Here is a 21,699-nt window from a genome sequence, read left to right as displayed (position 1 = left end):
CTCGAGGTGACTAGCGAGACTGTCGGTCCCGAGGGCGGTCAGAGACTGCCTAACGCGCAGCTGCAAAGGATGCAGTGGCCGCCAACGTCGGCGCTCCATGACCAGGACTGGTCCCTGCATCCCCCGAAGCGTCTGTCGTTTTCTATGTTTGATGTATCCTATGACGAGCACGGAAAAGGAGCCTCAGGAGAAGGCAAAAAAAAAAAAGATCAGTGGCAGGACCATCGCAATCTTGAGAGTTTGTTCAGCGCTATCAAATGCCTGAAATCTATTAAACTAAATGGCTTTCTGTTGTATAATGCAGGGTACATGTACTTATATGTGGTCTGGTTCCGGCGTTGTGTCATTCGTCGACTTGCTCCGAGGCGGTTGAAACATCCGTTCGAAGCTGTGCGACATCCAGAGCGTGTCGTTGCACTCGTGGTCGGCTTTCCATGCCTCCACCTTGTCCACGATCCAGCCGGACGTGTACTTGACCTGCATGCCGTCCACTTCCTCCGGCATGGCCTCCTGTCCTTGGAGTATGGCGCTCTCGCTCACGAGACACTCTTTCAGGTCGTCTCCGCGCCACGTCCACATAAAACACTCGGTAAGCGACCTGCAATGCGCTTCGCAGTCTTCTTGGGTGGCAATCTCGACGTCCTCTTCCACCTTACGGCCGAACCGATCGTCGTTGCGCCAGTTGTCGCGCCGCGATTCACTACCGGGCTTGTTAAAATCCCACAGGTCGCGGTGCCGCATGGCATACTGGATAGATATTAGGAAAGCTCCAAATCTGATTTGCGCACCCACATGAAAAAAAATTGCTTACATCGTTTGATCGGGTTGTAAACTCCCACTGAAACATGGCTCGCATATCATCAAAGCTTGCCTTGTGCAGCGTAAAGAGTGGTGTGCACCAGCGCATGGCATCGAATGGCAAATGCTGCATCGGGTGCTGAGCAAACATGGGATACAGCGCCTGCATCTGGATCCCACTCTGCCAAATTGCATATCCCAGGGCGCTGTCGCCGCAGCACTCCGCGTCATGCATGAGGCCTCGATGTTTCTCAGCGAATGGAGGGTCAAGGTAGAAGCCTGTCGGGCTGGTTCTCCTATATAGCAGCTGTTTGATAGCCGCGCGGCTGAGCACGTAGCCCGGACCGCCGTTGGCAAATCGTGTGCCTCGTCCGAATTCGTCCCCTCGGCCTGGGGAAGCAGAGCCCAGATATAGCGGTGTATCGGGGTCGAGAGTGTCGAGAAAGCGTAATAAAGGATCCCAAAAGATGTAACTGGAGAAAAATTAGCTGCGGTTCATACCTTGCCTGGCATGTGTACTCACGTGTCTGTCTCGTAAAACACATAGAAGTCTCGGTTGGGCTTCATCTCCCACGCCTTTTCCACCTGGGGCAGAAACTTGAACTTGTCCAGCTTCCAGCCGTCAATGGCCTTCAGCGCTTCCAAGTTGCTGGCAGCGTCTCCGCTGTCGCGCAGGCGCTTTTGCTCAAAGTACGGCTTGAACTGCTCGTAGTCGTGGTATGACTTGGACAGCGTCGCGAGTATGTCGATAATCTCGTGGCCTTGGTATGTATCGTCAAGGTCGGAAAAGATGAGCAGGTCGCCGGGCTCGAAGCAGGCGCTGCAGCTCTCCATCTGCGACAGCATGCGACCGGGTTCGTCTGTGAAGCCCGTCTTGAGGACCGGCTGGATGCGCGCCAGCAGGTGGCGGGGGAAACTGGCGCACAGCTCCTCGAGCGTCTTGTTGTGGCCCGGCGGAAACGCCATAGGGTGAAAGGCGCTAGACGTGACCATGGTCCGCGTCGCATTATTGTCCTCGATTATGTTGACATGGTAGGGCTTCGGCTCGGGCGGTTTCGTGCGCAGCGGGATGTCGTGGTAGCGGATCTGAAGTATGGCGACGAAGAAGAGTGCGACGACGACGATGAAGATGGTGCGACGAAAGTGCTTGTGAAATGGCCAGCACGGTGAGCTCGCCAAGAGCCTGCCGACTGGAAGCATAGCGGGTTCTGCGCATGCGAGGGCAGGACGGCCGGGGAAGTGTGTGTGCCGCCGAGTCTGTTGGAGTGCAAGTTGGACGCCTCAATTTAATTTCTGAATGTGGACATAAGCACCTGCATGATGCCGTAGATGCGCTGAAGGAAAAATTATATCGACGGCTGCAATTTGTGGGGCATTATACGGTCACTGGACGTGACGTGGATGGGAACGTATAATTAACCTCGTGGAACCTGGCTGCTGAGGGGGTTAGAGCATATTTTCACATTATCTGCATTGCCTCTTTATTGTCTCCTCATGGTGTAGAGATTTTAAAATGCACATTTAACAAACTAGTTGAGAGCCAAAGTATCGGAGCGATCACCAATTGACGCTTCTGTGCTCCATTGTCCGCGCACCAGCCATGTTCTGCACATTTCCGCGATTGACCGCAGCGACAGCCCATCTGCGCTATGTATGTTCCGCATGGCGCAAGCTAGATCCTTCATCCAATAATTGCCAGCCAGCTACTGCAGCTTACCCTGCAATAAATACAACAACGATTCGGACCAAAGCCTGAACAAACGCAGAGTCGGCTCAAAATCTAGTGCGCCAGCGCTTATACAAGCTCCGGTTCCATCGCCTTGCGACTTGACGGCTCGTAAAGTCATGTACTTGTGAGGTTGAGGTTGAGACTGAATTTGAGGCTATAGGATGTTTTCGCATTTACAACGGGATTCAGACGGATCAGTAGGATTGTCAGTTATATCGGACTGCGCTTGACACAAGCGATACATCAGGATCGGACCGAACTGGTGATGCCGACGATACTGACTTCGAGGACATGCTCGATCCAGACTCAAGCTGAGCTATAGCACTACTTAGAAGATCTCAAGTCTACTAATACAGAAACTATATAAAGCAGCGTTGATGCCGACTTGCGAGACATTTTACATCCACTATCCACCATCCACTACCTCTACAGCATTACTCCAAGAAAGTCACCGCTCAACACGATTGCCCCATTGCACTCCTCAATCTCTGTGCCGCTCTTGCCAGCGTCGTCATCGACTCCAAGCCTCTGCCTGCCGAGGCTGTCAACCGTCTCAACGCCGACCTGGGATCAGCCCGCGGCGGTGCCCTTGACCTTCCGGTGCCTACTGCGCCGGCTAAGCTTGCTGATGTGCTCAGCCCTGACCAGTTCACTGTGAGCCTAATTGTCGGCCACACGGCCGCCGTCACTTCGATTCACGTCGAGGGAAGTAGTTCGCCTGTACCTGTCGGAGGCTGTATTGACCCTGGCACTATGGGCAACCTTACCCTGATGTCAGAGGACTCGCAGGGCACGCTGGTTGGTAGGAGGTTATAGGCAGCTAGAGGGATCACGTGCGAAGAAGCTACTACATAGCGGTGGGCTGCCGACGAGAGAGTAGCGAGGAGGCAGCGATAATTCCATCATCATTCTAAAACCTAAGGATCATCTAGTGACTGAAGCTCTTCGCCGACAGCACCTCACACCTGATAACGTTTATAGCGCCTTGTGACTACCATAGCAATATTGCCTTTAATAAGGCTGGCGTGTGTGTATATAAAGAAGCGTCATATTTTTGCCAGTTAACCAACTTTCACGTAGCTACGCTAATACTAGTAACAATTCTCCTATGGAGCTCAGCTTCATAAACCAGAATGGCATCTACACCCCCGACATCGACGTCAGCTACGTGCACGTGCACTTTTAGCTTTAGATGCAATACTAGTCAGCGAAGCAGCAGCTAGTTTGCTAGGAATGGTTTCTCTGTTTCCATTTCCTGCTCTTGCATTGGCGAAGGCAGTGCGGCTCACTCTTCCGGATGCTCTAAAGATCTCTGGTCTCACCACTCGTGCCCGGTAGGTGAGGATGACTGCTCAGCTCAACACGGCTTTCAGCAATATTTGGTCTGCTACTGACAAATATGAGCTTGTAGGACAACAATGGCCAGGGTTCGTGCAGAGACCCCAGACGCCACGACGAAAACAACGCACTCCGACCAAGTTCTTTGCTCTTTGCCATCGTTACGGAGGTGCCTACACATACCCCGACGACAACGATGCCAACACCCTCAACGGCGGCCGCTGCAGAGGCTTTCAGGGCGCTACTTGCTGCATTGGCAACTTTTGCAGCGAGTGGGAGAACTATCCCCGCAAGTAAGCAAGGGTGCACGGTATCCGCCATTACTTGTTGAGCCAGCCCAATTATTTTCATCGAGTTTAGCCACAGTGCATACTGTATATAGCTAGAAAGTATAACATATCGCAACACTTAAATGAGTCCCGTGAGCTACAGCTTGTAAAGCTACTACTGTGTTGGTTCCTCCAATGCGGTCTGCTTTGAACCCCAAGAGCCTCCAGCGATAGCAATCAGTCTCAAAACCCCCGCGAATTTTAAACTTGCACGGTGAAACCATGTTGAGTATTCAAAAGAATTTTAAATATACTATCATCTAAGCCTCACTAATTTTGCAAACTATCAGTTAATACTGCACCAGACAATCCCGTGAATGACATTATGTGAGTACTTTCTCAGTGCGGATTTGCGCCTAGTTGAAAAACACACGGATAAGCGGCGTGCTGTATACCTCGTCAGTCTTGGTGTATGAGATGAAAATGTCATTTCTGTTGTGATATCCAGCCAAGTCCATGCCGGGGTGTGCCTGCAGCGTGTAGGCCGACAACGGCTGGTTGCCGTTCTTTCCCTTGTAAAAGTTCTGCGGCGTGTCCCAAGGTCCTTCGGGAATATCAGCAGTCGTAATGTAGAAGTCCGCCGCGACGCTGAAGAACCCTTGGCCAATCCACACCCACTTCTTCCAGAACGGCGAGTAAAAGTACGTGCCTTGGCCGCCGGCGCTCGAGTTGGCCACCTCGACACCCTTGTTGTCGATGCTGGGCCGCTGCGAGGTCCATTTGCCATTGACATAGTACTCGTACCTGCTCGCGTCCTCGACCGCTCCAGTCGGCACGCGCGCCATTGCGATGCGCCCGTTGGACGCCTTGCCCCAAAGGAAGACGAGGCCATCCTTGACAGCGCTGCCGTGCGTGCCGAAGGGGAAGCTGCCTTGCGGGAAAATGGCTTCCTTGACAATCGTCATGCGAGGCACGGCGTTGCGGTCCTGGCTCTTGACGTCGTAGACAAACTTGTACAGCGAGACTTTGGGGTCCTTGACCACGCTGCTAAAGTCGTTGCGAATGTGCTGCCGAGCGATCCACGTGTACCCAGTCCAGAGGTTGCCGTTCTTGGACGTGATTACAGGCGGTTGGTCGGGCCAGATGGCATAGCGCGTGCCATCGCTGCAACCTCCTGCAGTGTTGCCGGGGCATTCGCTCGAGAGCTGCGCAAAGTAAGGGTTGCGGCTGCTCGTCGAGTACATGCGCGTATCCGGCAGTGCCAGTCCGTTGAAGTTGGACCAAGACGCGCTGCTGGACCAGATGGGCAGCGAGGGCTTGCCGTCACTTCCGAAGCCTTGGGTATCGCGGCATGTCCAGAGCATGCGGTCGTCGACCCGCACAGAGCCGCAAGAATCGCGGTTCAGAGCCGGATCGGCGACATTGCCAAATTCGTAAACGGACTTGACAGTCGGGATCCAAGCCGAAGCGAGCGGCAGTGAGGCAAAGAGAGCCAACTTTACAGCGGAGAGAGCCATGTTGAAAGAATTATACAATTTACTACTAATAAAAAAATCAAAAGTGCGGAAACCGCATTTATAAATACATTCTTGAGTCCGACACTTTTCGCTGGGCAACGGCAGTCAGCGACATACATGTAAGCCCTAAATTGCACAGTAGCGTCCGGACACTACCGTATGCAGTAAGCCACCAACGCTAGCAACATGTGTTGAATCCTGCATGGCTTTGTTGTAGGGCCGAGGTCTACGCCAGGTTGCTTTGGAAAAGGCGCTAGCAGGACAACGGCAAGGGAAGGTGGCGTTTAAACTAGTTAGCATGTGAATTGATTTCTGGCATAGTATGTATATATATCTTATTGACAGCATGAAAATACGCTATTCAGCATACCTTGAAACTCATCACAAGCGTAAAGCCGTGCAAGTGTTTCCCGCCGGTTGAGAACAAGTCAATTTCAACAAGCAGATAATCGGGGCATACACTCATTGTTGATAGGACCAGCTGGAGGGGCTTAGCAGTTATCACTGTCACAGCCACCACCATCGTTGATGAAGCTGTACGTATTGTAGTCCATGTTGAATCCTTCATCTTCCAAGTTCCAGCATGTCTTGAGCCGCAAGTTGAGGTGCGAGCAGTGGCTCTGGCGGTAGCAGTTTTGATCGTTGGAGACGGGCGACTGAATGAGCCGCGGGTTCAGGGCGCTGATTTTGAAACTCTGACAGTCAACTGACTTGCCTGGCGCTGAAGCAGCCGTCATTGTTTACGTAAAATGCGACACTGTTGTCGCCTTTGCAGTCTTTCTCCGAGAAGAAGGTGCAGTAGACGCCGCCTGCCCGGGGAGCCGCAACGGCAGCTTGAACGTAGGCGGGCAGAGAGAGAAGGAATTGTGCTAAGAACTTCATAGTGGAGAGGAACGCTTTGGCTTTTGTAGGTAGAAGAGCCTTTCTTTTCTTGCAATGCTAAGAAGTTGGTACTAGACCAGGGGCGTTGAGACTTCTCTTCATGGTTGTAGGCTTGTCTGCGTGGGACCATTTTCCAAGACAGATCAATCCTGAGTCGCTCAACAACTGCATTCACAAGCTCAGCCGTAGCCTTAATATTAGAGCTGAGACCTTTTCGGCAAGCAGCATAGTCCAAATAAAGCCCACTTCCCTGATCATCTGCTTGGCATTGCGTCCTAATTGGAGCTGGAAACTGTCCACCAGACGGCATTATCCAAATGAGGCCCATTTGCTTGGAACTTTTGCTTGCCAGTGATTTGTACGATGCCGATAAACCCTTTTTAAAGTATGATGGGCAGCAATGACGCGAAGGTCGTGCCCCAGACTAGTATCTGGCCGATTTCGCCGGGAAAAATAAGGCTGTAGCCTGGCGGGGAGAGAACTTGGCGACACACCAACTGTGGTTCTGACTGACTTTTAATCCATGGTGCTTGGCTTACACATGACTGAATCATTTCTCAGTCGCTATTTAGTGGTATTTATGTATTTTGACATGACCAGAGTTGTGATAATGCGGAGAGCTTGCGTCAAGCTGGCTAGTCACTATCCGCCCATGGTATTACAAGATCTCACGCCAAGCCATATATTCGACTATTCATAAATGCTCAGTGAATCAATTTGTTCGGCTAGTGCCTAAGACAAAAATCGGTGCCTACTAAGATCAGCGTACTACTCCTCTCATCGGGCAAGTGCCGATCGCCGTGTTAATCATGCCACATGAGGCGTGATGTGTGGTGGGGATTAATGCTACTTCGTCAGGCTTCGATGGATATTCAGCCTTGGCATAGACCTTTGCGAGTTTGGCAATGTGTTGTGAATCACAAGTTTGGGCGCAGATCTCACGGCTAAAGGGCCAAACGCATTCAACAGCAAATAGTCTCTGAACAGTCGTCGGCGCGCAGCGCTACAAACTCTTCAAGCGAGAGCAACAGTCAGCATTGGCGTATCTAGAAGCGGCGCCATCAGTTCGCACTCAGTAAGCAAAATTACTGGCTTCCTTTTTTGGGATCATGTTTTAGGCATCGGGCATCGGACGCTGAGTGTGAATAAACATAATTTATTAGGCCAGCTACAATGCCAGTCCTGATGCAGCAATTTGTGCTGTCCATTCCTCTACATCAATCTCCTGTTCTTTTTTGGCGGCAGCTTTGGGCGCGCGCGGTCGGAAGCCTTGCTTTCTTTGGTGTTCAAGGCTCTTTCTGCGGGCCAGAAAGAGCTTAAGAGAACAGCAAGGCCATTGTGTGGCCAATTGCTCTCTGAGGAAGCCTCGGCGGCACACATGGTCCCAGTGGTAGCAGTGGTACCAGCAACACATTGAATGCTCTTCAAGGAAGCAGTAACGGCGGCAGCGGCGGCTGGTAGGGCCAGCAGTAGATTTCCTGCTCGCCGAGGAACCAGTACTGGTGGCGGGGGTTGCGTTGGCGGCGGGAATCCTGACACGAATAGCATGGCGGGCTGCAGATCTTCCCGGCTGGATGTGAGTGGCAGTTGTCGGCCAGAGCTGCCAATTTCTGGCCCTTCGAGGCGCTTCAATTGGAGCCCTAAGCTCCAAGAAGTATGTCGTGTGGGCGACACATCGACCGGGTCGTCAATCCGGGGTGGCTCGCAGGCACACAGATACTGGAATCTGAAAACTCCAGCCTCTTCACAAGCACACTTCATAGCATGCCACTGCGAATACCCTGAATCTACTGGTGGGCTCGCACCTAGACAGGACGATCCTGCTTGGGCCACCGATTCGATGTTATCGTCAGGATTCGGGCGCCTTCGCTTTGGGCAGCTTCTGATTGGTTAGGCATCTCTTCTGTCCGTGCGTGAAATACCTTTGGATTACTGTATGGCAGTCATGCGTTGTGTGATTTTGGGGAAAAAAGAGTTTGCCAACGAGAAGTGTGACTTGGTCTGGCACTCGCCCGTTTGCTTGTCGCTCACTTTCGAAAGCCCACAACACCCAACACTGCCATCGCTAGAAGTAAGACTTAAACCCGCCAGGGCCGGCCAGAAGCTGATGTTCAATTCTATACATAGGTAGGTACGGGTTCCTTTAGTACTGGTAAGCCAGTAAGAGCCAGCGTCGAAATGGAATTATTGTGGTTTCAGCGCATGATACGTAGCACTCCATCCAAGCTGAAAGCTCTGTAATAAAACGACCCCGCATCTCGATTGGCACTTCCTGGACTGGCAGGCCGTCACTAGTTTTCGCAGCCCTTGATGACTGCAAGGCGAGTCACGTCGAGAGTGCCTCGCGCCACGATCGTTTACGGTGTGAATCATCGCTCCACACGGCATTCAGCCACAGGCACTCCGCCATGTTATAAAGGACGCCTTTCCCACTGTATATGGGAAAGAAAGACATCAATCATCACACATCATGGAAGGAGTGTATTTTTGGCGCGAGTCGGACCCCGAGCTGGGTTGGCTATCGCAGTGGTACTACTGTCCGTTTCGTGACGACGAGGAGCCCGACAGAATCTACCCGACTGCAGAACAGTGCGTCGTACTTCTTCCCGCTAAACCCAGCTGACCAAATAGTTACATGATGTATCAAAAAGCGATTCTGTTTGGCGACACCGAGGTCGGCGATGAAATTCTCGCTGCGGGCCATCCCCGAAGGGTCAAGGCACTCGGCCGCAAGGTCAAAGGCTTCACCGAGAAGAAATGGCTGTACAACAGAGAAAAGATTGTGCACAAGGGGACCATCCTAAAGTTTACAAACGCCGTGACGGAGGAAGGTTTCCGCAAGGGCACTACAAAGGATTGCGCTCCGATAGAGGGCTCGCTCAAGCAGATGCTGCTGGCGACCGGGACCAAGGAGCTGGTCGAGGCGAGCCCGCGCGATCGCGTCTGGGGAGTCGGCTATAGCCCCGAGGATGCACCAGCCAAGCGAGAGGAATGGGGCCTGAATCTGCTGGGCAAGGTGTTGATGGAGGTGAGGGAGGTACTGCAAGCGCAGCCGTGATGCTGGGCGGTTCTCGGGCGGTATCAATGCTGCTTGGAAGCCGGGGCAGCAAGACAATAAAACTGTACAAACGAAACTAGTGTCAAGGCCACAACGCAATTGCTTAAAGCGGATGGAAACCGTACAAGACAATGCCAACAGGCAGTGATTATATATTCTATCCCAACCTCATGATGCAGCGCAGAGCGGTGTTCTGGTATTACATGACCCATGCTCAATGCAGAGCTCGCTTATATTGTACAGTATTATAACATGGCCGGCTTCTCCAACTTTTTCTTCGACAGTCTCAAATTCTCACCCGTTTCAAGAGTCCCCGTTTTCCGCTTCGGCTAGTACCAGTCTCGTCCGCTCTTTTGCATCTCAATCAGACGCCAGCCTCTCGTTTCGGGGTTGTTGACATCTTCGGGCACACGCGTGACACCAATGGCATAGGTGACCAGTTGCACCTTGTCCTCCATGCCCGCAGCCAGCTCGTTGGTCTTGGCGTTGCGGTATACATGAACCTCTTGGGTTCGGCAGGTGATAATAAAGACGGGCACCTCGCCAGGGTCGAGCATGCGAGCGCGCAGAATATCGACATTGCGAATGTCGAGAATGCGACCGTCCGACTTCATGCCAGCCTGCAGATACTGCTTCGTCAGCGCCTCGTAGACCGAGTACTGCGCCGCCGACAGCCACAGCTTCAATGTCTCGGTATCGCCCTTGACGTAAGCGTCGAGGACCTCGGGCAGAATATATTCGCGCAGCTCCTGGAGGAAAGCCTCGTTTTGGAAGCTGGGGTCCATTTCGCGGAATTTCTTGACTACCATGGCCGTCTCGTTTTCAGCAAACCACCCACCGATGCGGTCAGTGATGCTGCGGGCGGTCGAAACCAGAGGATTCTCGGACTCCTCGTATTTGCCCTTCATGCTAAAGATGCCCTGGACGACCTTGTTTTGGTCGCGGAAATCTCTCCATGCCTCTTTCCAAGCGGCGTCCTTGTGCAGGGTGACGTTGGTGCCGGCCTCGGGGTCTTCTTGGAGGACTTGTTGGGGTTGCGACTTGGCGCGGAGTTCCCTGCGGCGGCGACGCTCTTCCTTTTCGACCCATCCGCCGTAGCGGGAGGAGCTGCCATCGTCAATGACATCCTTGACATTCTTGTAGGCTTCGGTGTCGCGGATAGGCTTGGTCGCCTTGTCCATGGCGTCACCGGTGACGTTGGCAGCTTTGCGGACACCCTTCATGACGGGGGTTTCCCAGGTCCACGAGGCGCCCTTACCAATTGCACCAGCGGTCGATTTGATTGCGCTGGCGGCGGTCGACGATACGGCGCCGGTTGACTTTTCGTAGGCTTCGCGGGCTCGGCGGACGGCTTCGCTCTCGTTGAACTGGTGAGCGGCGGCGCCAATTTGCTTGGTCGACTCGTTCCATTCTTTCGAAGCCTGAAATTCAGTGTTCATGGTTTCCATGAATACTTGCCAGGGAGTCTTGTCGCCATGGGGTGGAGGAGGGGCATTGGCGTCGCCTTCTTTGCTCTTATCTTTCTCGCCATCCTTGCCCTCTTCTTTTCCTTGGCCATCCTCCTTGGCCTCCTCTTTCGCCTCCTCCTTCGCTTCCTCCTTTACCTCCTCATTGGGTGCCTTTGCCTCCGTGGCCTTGGCCTCTTTGGTCTTTGCCTCGGCTTCGTTGGTTGACTTTTCTTGTAGTCTTTGGCTGGTGTGAAGTAGCCTGCTCCCGAGGACCGAAATCTCGCTGGGTAGAAATTGCGACCGTAGGGGCGTCTGAATTGCGCCGAGAAGCGTCTGCGCCCCGGCAAGAGTCTGCGCAGGAAGCGTCTGCGCGATGCGGCTCTGTGCAAGTCCCCGGTATGCAGGAGCTGCCAGGCGTCTGGGCAAGGCCCTCTCAGCCTTGCCGGCGCTTCGAATCAGGGCATTCATCCTGAGTTGGTGAGGATGAAATATTTGACAGGAGAAAGTCATGGAAGACGCTAGCGATGCCGGGCCAAATTTGCTGGAAAGCCGGTAGGGAAAAATCGGGTAAACCACGGCAGCCCCTGCGGCAGTGCCAACTGGGACCAAAATCACTTGCGACAAACTCTCATCCGACTTCAGACACATTCCACTAACAAAATGCGGCCATTGACGCGGCTTGTCGCCTTGCGGCCGCTTGCCAGCTCAGGCACATCGTCCTTCAACGCGCGATGGCTTTCGCAGACGACCGCGAGACGAGAAGGACGATCCAGCACGGAATCGATGTTACAGAGCATCTACGGCGGCGGCGCTCCCGCTGCACAAACACAAGACGCTCTTGGCAACCTGTCCAAAAGCATGGTGTTTGATTCATTCAACAAGCGATCGGTCGACACGGGTGTATTGATGGGCAAACCGCAACCCGTCAAGGAGGACAGCTTCGAGCCTTATCACCTGCATATTTTTGCACACAAGCACAACACACACGTCACCTTTACGCTACCCAACAAGAATGCAGTTCTGTCGCTATCATGCGGCAATGTGGGCTTCAAGAAGTGCCGCCGTGGCACCTTTGACGCGGCCTACTCGCTGGCCAAGTACGCCCTGGAGCGATTGGTTTACATGGGGTACACGACCAAGATCAACCGAGTCGAGCTGTCTCTCCGCGGGTTTGGCCAGGGCCGTGATGCCACAATCAAGGCGCTGATGAGTCCGGAGGGTGCCTTTTTGCGCGACAAAATTGTGCGTGTAACGGACGCAACGCGCGTCAAGTATGCCGGTACCCGTAGCCCTACCAAGAGGCGTCTATAGGTGGCAGCAGAGTGCGGAAGTGAGGGAGGAGAGGCCAGAGAGACAGAGAGACAGAGAGACGGAAAGACGGAAAGACGGCAAAGGACGACGGAAAGACAGGGTCCAAGGCTGTGCAGCATATATGTACTATACATTTGTACTTTACGTAATTTTATATGAATAGATCATAAATACATGACCAGCACGAGCTGCCATGCGTTTGAATCGCATATCCAGCAGGCTTACCGTGAGTACGAATACATCGTAGCCAATCCTCCGCGACATATCAGCAACTTGCTACGAACGGCTACCCGGGTTATTTAACCTCCCTCTTTTCTGCAACATTGTAGATCGCTCGGTCGCTTCGTCTGCTTCGTCGTCTGAGTCGAGGAGTTCACCGTCAACCGCCATGTGGTCCGGTGCTTCAAGCCAGTCCCTAGGCACGAGACATGGCAGGGCTTTGCCGATAGTGGACGCTCTATTGAGCCAGCCTGGTCCGGGATCGCCGGTCAGCGCTTTGCAGATATAGGCGGTAAAATGGTTGCAGTTTTTGTTTAATAGGTTGTGGTCGGTGCCGAGAAATTGTTCGCATGCCGCGTGCACCGTCGCGTTGATTTCTTCCTCGGTGGCGAGCGTGAAGCCGTGAAGCAACTCGCACCGAAAGGAGCCGCCCGGCGGCGGCGTCCTAGGCTTCGACCAAAAGACGCCGGATACACCGCGTTTATTGTGACCTCCATATGCGTACTCGCGGCCGTTGATGACGACGCCCGTGTGCAGAAACGACGTGCCAAACGCCCACAGTATCGACGAGACTCGACCGGCCTATGCTGTTAGCGCGGGCATCAAAAGATGCAGACTAGACTTACAGGCAGCAAGTCGTATACGTTTATGACTATTTCGGTTTTTTGCAGAGACAATGTCGACCTGTGGCGACCGACCGACTGCCTAGGCGTGCCAGACATTGTGTCTGAGTCGGAATGCAGGGCGCAAGAATAGCAACGGTTGGCAGTGAGCCGTGGGGTGGGTTACGCAGGCGGATTCGGATGTGGAATACAGCTGAACGCTTGAATTCTGATGGTTGATGCAGTGTTGATGGATAAAATCATAGACGAGATGGCATCCGGGGTTGGGCTGAAGGCGAGGCCGGCAGTGACGCAGCGAGCCGCGCCACAGGTGACACTGCCGAATGCGGCTGGCGCCACTCGTGGCTGTAAGTCGTACCGCACCGCATCAGTACATAACCATGTTAGATTAGGCATGGGCTGATTTAACTATTCTAGATACTCACGCTCTGAAATTTCGAATAGTTGGTTTACAGATGAAACCCATTGCAAAACAGAGTCGCGCCGACAGTATCCGACATGTGAACCTAGCTCCCTGATAGGCTCGGCAGGAATTAAGCAACTGGATGCACCCGCCGCCACCTCAGTTCTAGACTTTCTTATTTTATCAATGTTCTTGGCTTCGGTACGTCATGACTTTATTGAACGAAGAAATTCTATACCAAGACGCTGAATTCTCACAAGCGGGTTGCTAGTCCATCTTACTCAGCTCTCATCGCGCCAGCTTAATACGGCAGCCGCCGAGTTAGCCAGGCACAACAAAATTCGCCGAAGGAATATTACCCGATCGAGCAGGAATTTGCGCGAAACATCCCTTTGTCTGGAAGGTTTACACTTGGGTACTTTGCAAGAATGGAAGCAAACGAGAGGATCTAAAAACGTATGGTACCTAGCTTACGTAGCGATCGACACCCAAAACTAAAGTACCGCGAGTACAGTGCACTACCGCGCTTCGGGGATTATTTTCAGTGGGAATCTGTCTCTTCTAGCATTCCTAGATAGCGGGTATAGTGACCTGGGTGTAGACCCTCCACAGGCAAGGGGATGAGTAGTCTACAATGTAACTTCAGCGCCACAGCTGCAAGGCGGAAGCTACGCGATAGCCACGCGATAGCTGCAGGACCACGATAGCTCAGGCACACAGCCCTAATCTGCCAGTAAGCTGATGGACTAGCGGCCGAGAGTGCCACCGAACTATTCCCACGAGCTTGAATATGGGTTCATAGGATTGTGGCATTACAAATGAAATTGAAGACTGCTTTATAAGGAGTTGAACGAGCTGTAGAGCCAAAGAAGTATAAATACGGTGCCTGCAACAAGCAGACTTTAAATCTCAATCAGTTCAACTACACTTCAGTCAATCACTACATCATGAGATTCTACTCTGCTCTTTTTATCGGCTCGGCCATGGCCCTCCCCGGCTCTGTGCCGTCGGTTCCTGAGTCAAAGCCCATGCCTGACATCGCGCGCATCATGTCTGTCCCTCAAGATAGCTTCGAGAGCTTCAAGGTCGGTGGCCTGAAAAGAGAAAATGCTACCTTGCACTCCAACGTTGCCCGCGACGATGCACCCAAGTGGGAGTGCAGCAAGAGTCCCATCCTGACATGGGGAGACCATGACGACGGTGGCCGTGGTGTCACCATTACCAACGCCGGCGACGACTGGCGTGGCTTCTACATCTACCACAACAGCTGCGACCAGGTCCCTTGGAAGTACATCTGGATCGAGAAGGGCAAGACGCAGTTCGTGTCGTTTCCTGAGCGCTTCGAGGGTCGCATTCAGCGCGGTGTTGATCAGTACATGCTCAACGGTCAGGCTCAGCCTCTCGGCTCGTGGCTCGAGATCAGCTGGGACAAGTACAATGTAGGATGGGCCGATGTCTCGCTGATCCGCGGCTGCGATGGCGCTGCTCTGACGTGGTCGCTGGACGGCATCGACAAGTGGAAGGGTTTCACGCAGTGGATTCTGGATGGCGCCCCGACTGGTGCCTACGACAAGAAGAATGACGGCCAGTGGGTGATTAAGGCGACCGAGGGTGTGAATGCCGTTGTCAACACGATTCCCCGCGATTGGGTCATGGAAAGGGTTGGCGCGCAGTACGTCTATGTTGATGATGACCACGGTGGTCCCGTCATCTCATCCAACAATGCCAGATTTGGAAGCTACTGGCCTGAGGGTCGTGCTTAGTCTGGATGTAGTGATAGAGGCAACGATGTTTATATACATTACCTCTTATGAAGAAAAAAAAAAAAAAAAAAAAAAAAAAAAAGACTTGTTTAGACTGAGGCCAGAAGATGGCCTGAGAATATATTGCAATGTGCATTTGCCCGTAGACTTGAGCTTGCGTATCGCCATTCGTAATTGGGCAGAGTCTTGCGGGTGCCAGGAATTTATGTGCTAGGATTTAGCTTTTTGGCAGCTTCTAGAGTGTTTTTGCGACCGTTCAAGCGACCAGATTTCGGGTTGGGGAGTCTGCAAGCGAGACGCATACAGGCGACTCGGGTTCTGGTTTCTTGGTCTTTCATATTTCGATTCATCTTCTGTTCCTGTTTCTTCCCGTCTGCCGCGTAATTGGAATGCGCAGAGTCGATGCAGGCACCATATATGCACAATCATCAGTACCACATGATAGTTAGCACACAATCCAATACAGATAACCATTGACACGTTTATGAGAATGATGACCAAATCCGCAGATTTCCGCGGTCATCTTTGGCGTAGTCACTCATCATCGCCCGGAAAAACCAAAGCCCGCCATCGCGCACCATGGTGGGGTGAACAAAATTCGCAGCCATTCTAGCTCCTCAACCCCTCTTGGCCATCACAGATTGCTTAATACGTAGACGGATTCACTTCCTGTCATCACCGGGTCTATTGCAGTTGTCTGGCGTCGCGCCACCTCAATAGCCCACCACGTCTCTCCTCACGACCTCTCCTTTCTTCTCTTCTCTTCCCACGTTTGCCCCCCGCGCAGCTCGGTCTGCAGCAATTGGACTCTGTCCGCACACACGAAAGCACACCTTTTACGCTTCGGTCCGATTCTACGCGAAATCAAGAAAGATGCCTCCCAAGAAGCCCGTTCAGGAAGAAAAGATCCCCCTCGGCAGGCCGGGCAACAGTCTGAAGAGTGGTATTGTAGGTGCTCCTGGCTGCAAGCCCGAAAGTGCTTGCGTCTGCTTGTTTACTGTGGCTAACAATAATAGGTCGGCCTCGCCAACGTCGGCAAATCCACTCTGTTCCAGGCCATTACCAAGTGCAACCTGGGTAACCCTGCTGTATGCTAACGCCAGGCCCGCACCCCGGCAACGGGCCACCCTATTTAATCCACAGCGGGCTGACAAAAATTTTCTTCCAAAACAGAACTTTCCATATGCTACTATTGACCCTGAGGAAGCCCGCGTCATTGTTCCCGATGAGCGCTTCGACTGGCTTTGCGAAAAGTACAAGCCCAAGTCTGTCGTCCCGGCCAATTTGACTGTCTATGATATCGCTGGTCTGACGCGAGGCTCCTCGACCGGTGCCGGTCTTGGAAACGCGTTCCTGTCGCATATCCGTGCCGTCGATGCCATCTTCCAGGTCGTGCGCAGCTTTGACGATGCCGAGATTATTCACATTGAGGGCGATGTCAACCCCACAAGAGATCTCGACATTATCAGTGAGGAGCTGCGGCTAAAGGATATCGAGTTTACCGAAAAGGCGCTCGAGAACCAGAAGAAGAAGACCCGTATGGGTGGCCAGAGTCTGGAGCAAAAGAAGGCCAAGATTGAGCAGGATATTATCGAAAAGATTCTAGCTTGGCTGCAAGAGGGCAAGGATGTCCGCAAGGGTAACTGGAGCCCCAAGGAGGTAAGAAGCTGCACTTTTTTTTTTCTCTTTTTTTCCCCTTTCCTCTCCCGCTGCCTGCTACATGATGACAAAGGGCCTTTGGCCCGAACTTAACCCAGCTCTTCGAACCCTCACATACAACGCAAGAGGTGTACTGAGATAAACTTTGTTCTGAAAGCATTTGCAGCCTTGGAGCATTTTTCACCCCTATTTTGTCTGTACATCAGTTTAAACAATGCTGACAAAAACAGATCGAGGTCATCAATCCTCTGTTCCTTCTCACAGCCAAGCCCGTCGTCTACCTCGTCAACCTGTCTGAAAAGGACTTTGTCCGCAAGAAGAACAAGCATTTGCCCAAGATTGCCGAGTGGATCAAGGAGCATGCCGCGGGCGACCCTATCATCCCGATCTCCGTGTCATACGAGGAGCGTCTGACACGCTACGAGACCGAGGCCGAGTCGCTCGAGGAGCAAAAGAATGTCGGCGTCCCTTCGGTGCTGCCCAAGCTCGTCATCCAGATGCGTAAGACGTTGCAGCTCGGCAGCTTCTTCACCTCTGGCGCCGACGAGGTCCGTCAATGGACCATTCGTAACGGCACCAAAGCCCCCCAAGCGGCGGGTGTCATTCACACCGACTTTGAAAAGACCTTCATCCAGGCCATCGTATATAACTTTAGCGTCCTCAAGGAACTCGGTGACGAGTCCGAGGTCAAGGCCAAGGGCAAGATGATGACCAAGGGCAAGGATTACGTTGTCGAGGACGGCGATATCCTCCTCATCAAGGCCGGTGCCGCCAAGGGCTAGTTGGCCATTAAAAGTTAGAAAAGTCTTTTGCGATGCCAATATAGCTTTTCAATGTGATAATGTGCGTCATTGATGTGAATCAGTCGTGTATTCAATTATATAAATCCAATTAAATTACTATCAACACCATACTCCGATGAAGGCATGCTTCGTGTCTCGTCATTCATGTTTCCGTGCACTAGATGCTTCATGTCTCGTTTATGCTTTGAGCGCTGCATGCTCATCACATGGCAGCGTATTTGACACCACGCTTGCCAAGCTCTCGGCGTCCAATGGCATCCTCTGGCCAGGTCCAACCACGGGCTCTCTTGGCTTCGCGCTTTTCAGCCAGCTGGGGCTGAGGAATCCAGTCGTCGCGCTTGAGAGCCTTGCGGCGGGTACCCTCTACCGGAGCACCAATTTCCGTCTTGTAGGGGGCCCAACCACAGCTACTGTCGCTAGCGATCTGGCACAGGCCCCAGAGGGCGAGACAGGCGGTCAGAGGAAGTGACTCGGGCTGAACCTGGGACAGATCGCAGTCGGGGGCTGCGGCGTTGAGGGGGATGGAGGTGACGTCAAGCTCGCCAAAGTTTGGAACCGTCTCCTTGCCATTGCGAACAATGACGAGCTCAATCTCAGTCAGAATGAAACCGTAGCGGCAGCTGTGCTCGCGCATGGCGTGGTGGATGGCAGCGAGGCCGCGGAGGTACTCGACTCGCTTGATGTTGCCCTCGACACGCATGGCAGTGTTGAAACGGTCAAAGCTGCGCACAATGCCGACAACGCGGGCGGTGGGCTTGCCACCAAACATGGCAGCGGCCGTGGAAGAGTCGCCAGCCACGTTGCCGACAAACAGCTGCTCATTCATGTTGGCGGGAATGCGGTTGGGAACGGATAGCTGCAGTGGCCGGTTCGAAGAGATGGCCAGTGCAGAGTTGAGCTTGGGCAGATAGTATGAGGCATAGATGGCGTGGAGAGAAGCCTCCGTCTCAGGATGACGAGCGGAAAAGGAAGGCTCGGGCAGAAGAGGAGCAGGAACAGGCGTGCTTAAAAGACCCGATGCACCAGGCAGGGTCATGATGGCAGCCATGTTGAAGGAGGACCATTGGCGGACGTTGCGAGCATCCCACCAAAAGTGCTTCGTGTTGGGGTCGCGGAGAGGGTACGAGACAGTGCGAACAAGGGAGGCAGCCGGGCTAGGCGACGTGAGAAAGCTCAGAAGCGACAGCGAAGCAGTCGGCTCGGGAGTGGAAGCCATACTCAGGGGGGAGGTGGCTCGCGGCGCAAACTGGTAGCCATAGTCGTGAGGCATGGAATACTCTCCGGGCATGAACCCCATGTGGTAGGAAGAGAAGCTGTAGTCGTCGATGACGGTTGCATCCACAGCAGAGCAGGTAGAAGAGCGGCGTGAATCCAAGTCTCGCGGGAGAGACATGGGCGAGCACATGACGGCTTGTTGTTGTACGGGATGCGAAAAGGCCAGATGTGACATGGCCATACTGGAGATGGCCTCGGGATTGGTCTGGCTGCGAGTGTGTGAGGCACGCTTCTTCTTGGAGATCTTGCGCTGGGGAGGCGTCATAGTTTGCATGCGATGAGCAGGGGTAACAGGGTTGCTGATTTGCTGGTCCTGGGGACGGATCTTGGGAAGTAGGAGAGGGCCATGTTGACGAATTGGTGGGCTGGCTCGAGGAGGTGTGGTCATTCTGGTGCAAACAGAGTCGGCAGCAGACTCGGCAGCAGAGACGGCCGAGTAGATGGAAGAGGCCTTGGACGAAGAGCGAGCATGGCGAGAGTGGTGGGGAATCTCGAGAAGAGAAGAATCAAAATAGTAATTTTGGTGGATAGGAAAGTCTTGGGGAGGAGTAAGAGGTCGGCCCAGCGACGCAGGAGAGTCGGCCAAGGTAAAGTCGAAAGCGACGTCAGATACCAGACTAAGCGCCGGTCAGCACCCGACAATGACGTTGCGGCCAGAAAATAGGCCACTCCAAGACGAAATAGAAACGTACCCCGACATGATGAATTAATGTAATATTTTGTGGTGAGACCAGCTCTTGGTGATGTAAAGACGATGCAAGAGTCGTGCAAACAAACAACGGGTGTATGAGGTCGAGTCGAGCCGCCAGCGGACAGTCTATATGTTGGAATAATGCAGAGGGAAAGGATATCAACAGAGGCGAAAGATGAGAGGCAGATATTAATGCAGGAGAAGGACAGAAGGGGGAGCGTGAAAGGGGGAGACGAGGCCGTAAAGATGGTTGGAAGATGGGAAACGAAACGAGGATGAAGCCGTCTTCTTATCCTCAATGGCATCGGTAGGTCGGGAGTGATCCTCGGGCGTGTGGATCAAGGGTTCCTCTGGCATATGCAGTGCTGGCTGCGAGAAGCCAGCCAGCGAGGCCTGGAACCTGAAACGCGAACTTTTGCCATCTTGGGTGGACAGACAAGGCCGCGAGGCGAGAGCGTGTAAGCGTGGGCCGTGTATCGTGTAGTTGCGGAATAGCACGGCTGGGGCGCGCTGAAAGAGGCAAGCAAGCAGGGAACGGTGGAGCGGCGCCGAATCTCAGCGCCCAAGTATCGCTTTGGCGTAGACCCAGGCAAAAGATACCAGCAGTGGCAAGTAAACGCTGCCGGGTTATTTTAGGTTGTGGTGTTGTACCGCCTTGCACCAGGCAACGGCCCTCATCGAGTGCAACATTGGGCTGAACGGGGTTCCGGCGAGGGCCATGCTGACCGCTGATTCGCCCAAAGAAAATGACTGGCCCAGCGGCAACAAAGACTCAATTTTTAGATGCATCGACAGGGGGTCGCGGTGACGTGCAGCCAGTCAGCGGCCAGCAAGACGGTCTGGTGTGTGGCCGGATGTAACGCCCTAGGAGGCCATGGGCGGTCGGGACAGTGAAGGCTGGCCTTTGGTGCGTAAATGCCGATGGAGAAAATCTTTAGCGTCATGGTAGCGTGGTGGGCGATGCAGGCGGGCGGACGATGCTGGGGAGCGTGGTTGAGTCGTGAGTCGTGACAATGGCGGGTTTATTACGTGGTGCTTCGCGGTGCGCGAGTAGTCAGCGCGGTGGCGTCCCTTTCCTCGCGACGCATCAATTGCGTGCACGCGACAGCAAGCAATGCAATGACAGCAAAACACCGGATTAATCATCGGCTTCTCCGATTTGACAGGTATTGTCTCTTTCACGTTGTCGTCTCCGATTGCCTACATCAGTTCGCCTCGGACTACATCCGCCCTGTTGTGCGACTACGAATCGAACCCAACGCTCTGCGAAGAGGCCATCTCGACCGGCCACACCACCTCGCCTCATGCAAAGCAGATGGGCGGAGGCTGTGCAGAGCCTCAAATCTTAGTAACCGCCCGTTTATCCGGTAATTACAGTTCTATTCCTGCATTCAGACGATGGCTTCTCCGCTGTCTGCCGGTACCTGTCTGCTTGTGCCTGACTGTGCCTGGCCCCCGCCCTATTTAGGCGCCGTAGTGGTTCTGCTGAGCATGACATGGACGGATGTAGAAAAACTATACTGTTTGTCTACTAGGGCAACCTAATAATAAATCCGAGGGTTGGGGACTGTGCGAGTGGTTCGGGGACCAATCTGCTGTGCGCTGCAACTGGCCTGTCGCAGATTCGTGTGTACCAGTAATGCCCTCGCAGGCGCTTAGAAGTCGTCAAGTCAAGGGGTCCAAATTTCAGGGACGAACTGGGCGCTGCCAAACTCTAAATCATCGTCAATGCTCCTGTTTGGCAATTGGTCTTTTCTTCCTTCATTTCTCCTTTGCTTCCTCCTTCCCTGCGTATTCCTTTGCTCCGCCTCCTCTCAGCTCAGCATTGTTGAAAACGCGGGCGCGTAGCTTCTCTGCACGCTGATTCGCTCGTCACCACGCGCCCACGTCTCCAGCCACGCCGTCGCGTTGCT

General features: G+C 53.4%; 12 protein-coding genes across 12 annotated transcripts; 6 read left to right on the top strand and 6 right to left on the bottom strand.

Moving 5' to 3' along the window:
* Positions 1–315: 315 nt before the first annotated feature.
* LMH87_001032 (uncharacterized protein) lies at positions 316–1,998 on the bottom strand (the record flags this gene model as incomplete). Its single annotated transcript, XM_056199041.1, has 3 exons — positions 316–747; positions 812–1,271; positions 1,322–1,998. 3 exons carry the CDS (start codon positions 1,996–1,998, stop codon positions 316–318), a joined length of 1,569 nt encoding a protein of 522 aa, XP_056055927.1.
* A 294-nt stretch (positions 1,999–2,292) lies between these two features.
* LMH87_001031 (uncharacterized protein) lies at positions 2,293–3,713 on the top strand (the record flags this gene model as incomplete). Its single annotated transcript, XM_056199040.1, has 7 exons — positions 2,293–2,297; positions 2,397–2,449; positions 2,498–2,631; positions 2,688–2,732; positions 2,960–3,329; positions 3,509–3,554; positions 3,608–3,713. The coding sequence occupies 7 exons, from the start codon at positions 2,293–2,295 to the stop codon at positions 3,711–3,713; spliced, it is 759 nt and encodes a 252-aa protein (XP_056055926.1).
* Positions 3,714–3,760: 47 nt separating this feature from the next.
* LMH87_001030 (uncharacterized protein) lies at positions 3,761–4,162 on the top strand (the record flags this gene model as incomplete). The annotated part of the gene is made up of 3 exons (XM_056199039.1): positions 3,761–3,861; positions 3,939–3,954; positions 4,007–4,162. The coding sequence occupies 3 exons, from the start codon at positions 3,761–3,763 to the stop codon at positions 4,160–4,162; spliced, it is 273 nt and encodes a 90-aa protein (XP_056055925.1).
* Positions 4,163–4,550: 388 nt separating this feature from the next.
* On the bottom strand, positions 4,551–5,651 carry LMH87_001029 (uncharacterized protein; the record flags this gene model as incomplete). Its single annotated transcript, XM_056199038.1, has 1 exon — positions 4,551–5,651. The coding sequence occupies one exon, from the start codon at positions 5,649–5,651 to the stop codon at positions 4,551–4,553; it is 1,101 nt and encodes a 366-aa protein (XP_056055924.1).
* A 491-nt stretch (positions 5,652–6,142) lies between these two features.
* On the bottom strand, positions 6,143–6,388 carry LMH87_001028 (uncharacterized protein; the record flags this gene model as incomplete). Its single annotated transcript, XM_056199037.1, has 1 exon — positions 6,143–6,388. The coding sequence occupies one exon, from the start codon at positions 6,386–6,388 to the stop codon at positions 6,143–6,145; it is 246 nt and encodes an 81-aa protein (XP_056055923.1).
* Positions 6,389–9,003: 2,615 nt separating this feature from the next.
* LMH87_001027 (uncharacterized protein) lies at positions 9,004–9,591 on the top strand (the record flags this gene model as incomplete). The annotated part of the gene is made up of 2 exons (XM_056199036.1): positions 9,004–9,122; positions 9,165–9,591. The coding sequence occupies 2 exons, from the start codon at positions 9,004–9,006 to the stop codon at positions 9,589–9,591; spliced, it is 546 nt and encodes a 181-aa protein (XP_056055922.1).
* A 329-nt stretch (positions 9,592–9,920) lies between these two features.
* Positions 9,921–11,507, bottom strand: LMH87_001026 (uncharacterized protein; the record flags this gene model as incomplete). Its single annotated transcript, XM_056199034.1, has 1 exon — positions 9,921–11,507. One exon carries the CDS (start codon positions 11,505–11,507, stop codon positions 9,921–9,923), a length of 1,587 nt encoding a protein of 528 aa, XP_056055921.1.
* A 192-nt stretch (positions 11,508–11,699) lies between these two features.
* LMH87_001025 (uncharacterized protein) lies at positions 11,700–12,350 on the top strand (the record flags this gene model as incomplete). Its single annotated transcript, XM_056199033.1, has 1 exon — positions 11,700–12,350. One exon carries the CDS (start codon positions 11,700–11,702, stop codon positions 12,348–12,350), a length of 651 nt encoding a protein of 216 aa, XP_056055920.1.
* A 276-nt stretch (positions 12,351–12,626) lies between these two features.
* Positions 12,627–13,291, bottom strand: LMH87_001024 (uncharacterized protein; the record flags this gene model as incomplete). The annotated part of the gene is made up of 2 exons (XM_056199032.1): positions 12,627–13,151; positions 13,196–13,291. 2 exons carry the CDS (start codon positions 13,289–13,291, stop codon positions 12,627–12,629), a joined length of 621 nt encoding a protein of 206 aa, XP_056055919.1.
* A 1,251-nt stretch (positions 13,292–14,542) lies between these two features.
* On the top strand, positions 14,543–15,358 carry LMH87_001023 (uncharacterized protein; the record flags this gene model as incomplete). Its single annotated transcript, XM_056199031.1, has 1 exon — positions 14,543–15,358. The coding sequence occupies one exon, from the start codon at positions 14,543–14,545 to the stop codon at positions 15,356–15,358; it is 816 nt and encodes a 271-aa protein (XP_056055918.1).
* Positions 15,359–16,231: 873 nt separating this feature from the next.
* Positions 16,232–17,799, top strand: LMH87_001022 (uncharacterized protein; the record flags this gene model as incomplete). The annotated part of the gene is made up of 4 exons (XM_056199030.1): positions 16,232–16,306; positions 16,375–16,446; positions 16,532–17,017; positions 17,248–17,799. The coding sequence occupies 4 exons, from the start codon at positions 16,232–16,234 to the stop codon at positions 17,797–17,799; spliced, it is 1,185 nt and encodes a 394-aa protein (XP_056055917.1).
* A 223-nt stretch (positions 17,800–18,022) lies between these two features.
* On the bottom strand, positions 18,023–19,795 carry LMH87_001021 (uncharacterized protein; the record flags this gene model as incomplete). Its single annotated transcript, XM_056199029.1, has 2 exons — positions 18,023–19,712; positions 19,788–19,795. The coding sequence occupies 2 exons, from the start codon at positions 19,793–19,795 to the stop codon at positions 18,023–18,025; spliced, it is 1,698 nt and encodes a 565-aa protein (XP_056055916.1).
* Between the last annotated feature and the right edge of the window lie 1,904 nt (positions 19,796–21,699).

The sequence above is a fragment of the Akanthomyces muscarius genome, chromosome 6 (assembly GCF_028009165.1).
Source record: "Akanthomyces muscarius strain Ve6 chromosome 6, whole genome shotgun sequence".
NCBI lineage: Eukaryota > Fungi > Ascomycota > Sordariomycetes > Hypocreales > Cordycipitaceae > Akanthomyces > Akanthomyces muscarius.
This window is presented reverse-complemented; position numbering and strand designations above follow the sequence as displayed.